The sequence below is a fragment of the Trichechus manatus genome, unplaced genomic scaffold (genome assembly GCF_000243295.1).
Source record: "Trichechus manatus latirostris isolate Lorelei unplaced genomic scaffold, TriManLat1.0 scaffold00338, whole genome shotgun sequence".
Lineage (NCBI taxonomy): Eukaryota > Metazoa > Chordata > Mammalia > Sirenia > Trichechidae > Trichechus > Trichechus manatus.
Window position 1 is genome coordinate 406,902 of NW_004444274.1, and position 4,791 is coordinate 411,692.

Consider the following 4,791-nt stretch of genomic DNA (forward strand, 5'->3'; position numbering starts at 1 on the left):
TGAGACCAGTGGAGTATCTTAGATGGCTGCTCACAGGCTTTTAAGACCCCAGACGCTACTTACCAAAGCAGAATGTAGAACATTTTCTTTATAAACTGTGTTATGCCAATTGAGTTAGATTTTCCCCGAGACCATGGCCCCGCAGCCCTCAGCCCAGTAATTCGGTCCCTCAGGGAGTCTGGATGTGTCTATGGAGCTTCCATGACCTTGCCTTGACAAGCCATGACATTTTCAATTGCTTCATATGCACGCGAAAGCTGGAAAACGAATAAGGAAAACCGAAGAAGAATTGATGCCTTTGAACTATGGTGTTGGCAAAGAATATTGAATATACCATGGACTGCCAGAAGAACAAGTAAGTCTGTCTTAGAAGAAGTATAGCCAAAATCCTCCTTGAAAGCAAAGATGGAGAGTCTCATGTACTTTGGACATGTTATCCGGAGGGGTCAGTCCCTGGAGAAGGACATCATGCTTAGCAGAGAGTCAACGAAAAAGAGGAAGACCCTCAACGAGATGGATTGACACAGTGGCTGCAACAATGGGCTCAAACACAGCAACAATTGTGAGGGTGGCGCAAGACGGGGCAGTGTTTCGTTCTGTTGCACACAGGGTCACTGTGAGTCGGAAGTGACCCCACGGCACCTAACAACAGCAACAACGCACCCCTGGTAGCCACTAATAATCACTGGTTTCTATATATTTGCTTATTTCATATAAGTGAGCTCATACACTTCCTATGGGTGTTTGACAGTTAAGTAAGGTCCTTGTGCAACTGATGTATTTCACTCAGCTTGACATTTTCTAGGTTCATCCATGTCGTGGCATGTCTCAGGACTTCGTTTCTCTTTATGGCTTTGCTTATATTGTTTTAAGACGTCCTAGTAGAGGGACAACCGTTCCCGTTTGCCTATGCCTGAGGTATGCTCTCGGAAGCCTCCAGCACTGATTCTCTGAATCAGAGGTTTGAAGATTTGAAATGTCTTGATTCTCACTTGATCACATCCAGCCTCTGCTTAAAATATGCTAAAACCTGGACAGTCCCAGGCAAACCAGGACAAGTCGGTCACCCTACCTCAAAGTCCTCAGGCCCTATTTTGCTAACCTGAGATTCTAAAATTCCTGATTATGAAGTCCTAAGGTTCTATATCCACCACCCTTCGGTCAGTCTGTCGAACTGTGGTGGCCTGTGTGTTGCTATGGTGGCAACATTTCATTCTGTTGTACATAAGGTCACCATCAGTCGGACTTGACTTGATGGCAGCTCACAGCAACAAGGTTCGGTGAGTATTAGAGTTGAGGCTTCGAAGGATTAAAGATTGGAAGGGCCAATGAATACAATTTCTCAGGGCTAAGATTATAAAAAGGAGCCCTGGCGGTGCAGTGGTTAAGTGCTTGGCTACTAACCAAGAAGTGGGCAGTTCAAACCCACCAACCGCTCTTTGGGAGAAAGATGTGGCAGTCTGCTTCTGTAAGCATTTACAGCCTTGGAAACCCTATGGGGCGGTTGTACTCTGTCCTGTGGGGTCACTATAAGTTGGAATCGACTCGATGGCAACGGGTTTGGTTTTTGGTTTGGATGATTGTGAACAACTATTTTTCCTAGGGTCTCCGTTTCTAAAAGTCTAAGGTTTGAAGACTATCTGAGTATGATGTTCCGAGTCCTAAAATCTGAAAATTTTCCATTTCAGGATCCTAAGGGAGTATACTTACAAAGTCCCCCACTTTTGGAATCATACACTTCTGAGGCTCTAAGGCTGTGGTGCCCAATATGACAGCCACAAGCCATGTGTGGCTACTTAAATGTAAATGAGTTCAAATTAAATAAAATGAAGAATCTAATACCTCAGTTGCACTGGCCATATTTCAAGGTCTCAACAGCCACATGTCCTAGCGGTTACCATCTTGGACAGCAAGATCTTTCTCACATTTTGCGGAAAGTTCTATTGGACAGTGCTGTTCTAAAGATTCAAGTTCTGAGTGTCTGCAACTCTATTCCCACCCTCCAAGCCACCAAGGTCCTGTGGCACTAAGGGGCTCAGACACTGTCCCGGCAGACACCTCCCCTCTCCTCTCTTCTCCTTCTCCCACTCCAGCCCACGCCTCCCAGGTACCTGCCAAGGCCTTGATTCGGGAGCACTCAAAGAGGGAGGCAGCTGCAGTGGAGGCGACCGGCTGCTCCCGCTCCCAGCCCCAATCCGGACTCTCCCAGCGAGTTGTAGGGTTGTTATTGTTCGGGGCAGGTGGGCCCTCCATGTTGTCCACTTCCCCTGGTACCTGCGCCATCAGGGAAGGTGAGGCCTAGGATGGAGAGAAGCAGGTTAGGGCTAGAAATGAGGCCCGAGCTCAGAGGCCCTCCTTCTAACAATGACTCTCTGGGCCTCAGTTTTCCCGTCTTTAACATGGACATAATAGTAATGATAATAACGCTCACCCTGACCAGTTCACAGGGCTGTGGTAAAGCACCCAGCTTGGCTCCTGGCATACCCATTGCCATCGAGTTGATGCCAACTGATAGTGATCCTACAGGACAGAGCAGAACTGCCCCATAGCGTTTCCAAGGAGTAGCTGGTGGATTCAAACTGCTGACCTTTTGGTTAGAGGCTCAGTAAATTGTCAGTGTTATTATTATTAGAACAATAATACTGTTGTTGATAGAACTCTATAACACAGTAATAACAATAATCAGCATTTATGGAGCACTTGCACTGTGCTAAGCACTTCATATGCATTATCTCAATTCCCAGAAATTTAATTCCCAAAGTTTAGGCTATTATTAGGCCCTTTTTACAGGGGAGGAAGCTGAGGCACAGAGAGGTTAATTCATTTGCCCAAGGTTACACAGCTACTAAGTCGTGAAATTAGGATTCAAATGCCAGGCGCTGTAATAGAATGATTGCATTAACAGCCCCAATTCTTCATCCTTGTAGCCACACCCTTAAGAAGTCCAGGCAGTATAGCTCTTAAGCACTGAGCTGCTAACCAAAGGTTGGGGGTTCAAACCCACCAGCGACTCTGTGGGAGAAAGATGTGGCAGGCTGCTTCCGTAAAGATTACAGCCTTGGAAACCCTATGGGGCAGTTCTACTCTGTCCTATAGGGTCGCTATGAGTCGGAATCAACTTCACAGCAGTGCGTATTTGTTCTGTAGCCACACCCTTTGCCATGTAACTCTTCAGTGTCCTTTGATTGCAGGGGTGGAGGGGGTGGAAGAGTAGCGGGGACATGTTCCACCTCTTGCCACTGGACTTGGTCATATGACTTGCTTTGGCCGATCGAATCAGGTAGAAGTGATGGTGCGCCGGATCTGAGCCCAGGACTCAAGAGACTTTGCATCTTTCTGCCTTGGCTCAACTGTGGCTGTGAGAAAAAACCTGTCTGGGCTAGTCCAAGGCCAAGGCCCCAGTCATTCCAGCCAAGGTCCGACAGAGCAGCCAACAGCCGCCATCTTCCTCCCCAGATGAGGGTGAGCTCAGAAGAGACCAGAAGAACTGCCGGGCTGAGCCTAGCCTAAACCTCAGACCCAAGGGCTAACTAAATGTTTAGTGTTCTAAGACACTAAGTTTGGGATTGGTTTGTTATGCAGCATTATTGTGGCAATAGCTAACTGCCAAATCATCTGACTCCAGAGCTATAGTCTAGAACACGAAACCCAAGGCGATTCTAACTCATGGTGACCCCAGGTGTGTTACAGTAGAAATGCATTGCATGAGGTTTTCATGGCTGTGTCCTTTCGGAAGCAGATTGCCAGGTCTTTCCTCCCAGGTGCCTCTGGGGGGGTTCCAACCACCAACCTTTCAGTTGTGGTTGAGCACCTAACCATCTGAGTCACCAAGGGACTGCTCTAGAACCCTACTAGATTGTAAATACGAAATTTAAGGAGGTGGGTAACATCAGATACATCTCCACCACTCTCTAAGACTAAGAAAGGAAGGCACTGGGAGAAGAGCAATGTCCCCCCTTCTCAAAAGACCCAGACACTTGTCAACCCACTAGACTTTAGGAGGGCAGTGTCTGGGGCTTCGTCAATGCAGCGGAGACTGTCCCTTTTGGAAGACACATCAAAATCCATTCTTATTCTTCCCTTCATCCATGGAAAGCTGTAAGTGGGCACATGCTACCTACCTGCTGTGTGACCTTGGCCAAGTCACTTCCCCTTTCTGGGCCTCAGTTTATTTGTAAAATGGGAAGAATAATGGTACCCATTTCCTTGGGGTGTTTGAGGATTAAGGGAGCTAATAATGCAGGTAATGTGGTATCTGATACGTGGCAAGCCCTCAGTACGCGTTCTATGCCTGGTCTGAGGTCAGACAAAAATGAGTTCAAGCCTGCTTTATTCTTGCTGTATCTCTAACCCGGTATCTTTAACTTGGCTCCTCTGTGCCTCAGTTGTCCTCCTGTTAAATAGTGATCACAACTCTTTCATCAACGTACGGCACTTGAAGTGGGTTTCGTGAGCGTTCCCTCAGGCCAGGGAGCAGCCCAGGCCATTACGTGACTGAATGGGGAAGGCAGGCAGGAGAGGGCGGTGGAGAAGGTGGGGAGAGGTGTCCCGCAGCCCCAGCTAGGGCTGACAGGGCGTGGGGCTGGGGACGGGATCAGAAGCTTTAACCCTTCGCAGGCCGGCTGAGCCTCTGTTTCCCCGAAGTCCAGGCACCGTGCCCAAGGAGGGGGGCCTGCGAAGGACAAGGCCTGATGGTAGGACACAGGCATGGCGCGGAAGCTGCACTGGATTCGGGGTGGGGGGGTGCTCGTTTTGCCCTCGACTCGTCACCTCCCCCACAGCCGGGGAGAC

The 4,791-nt window shown here is 48.5% G+C and overlaps 1 protein-coding gene across 1 annotated transcript in view; it reads right to left on the bottom strand.

Moving 5' to 3' along the window:
• Positions 1-2,283, bottom strand: part of SPTBN4 (spectrin beta, non-erythrocytic 4) — a 97,755-nt gene extending 95,472 nt beyond the window's left edge. Inside the window, exon 1 of the mRNA XM_004390866.1 lies at positions 2,112-2,283. Coding sequence (XP_004390923.1) covers positions 2,112-2,283 — 172 coding nt within the window. The remainder of the gene's footprint in view (positions 1-2,111) is intronic.
• Positions 2,284-4,791: the final 2,508 nt, after the last annotated feature.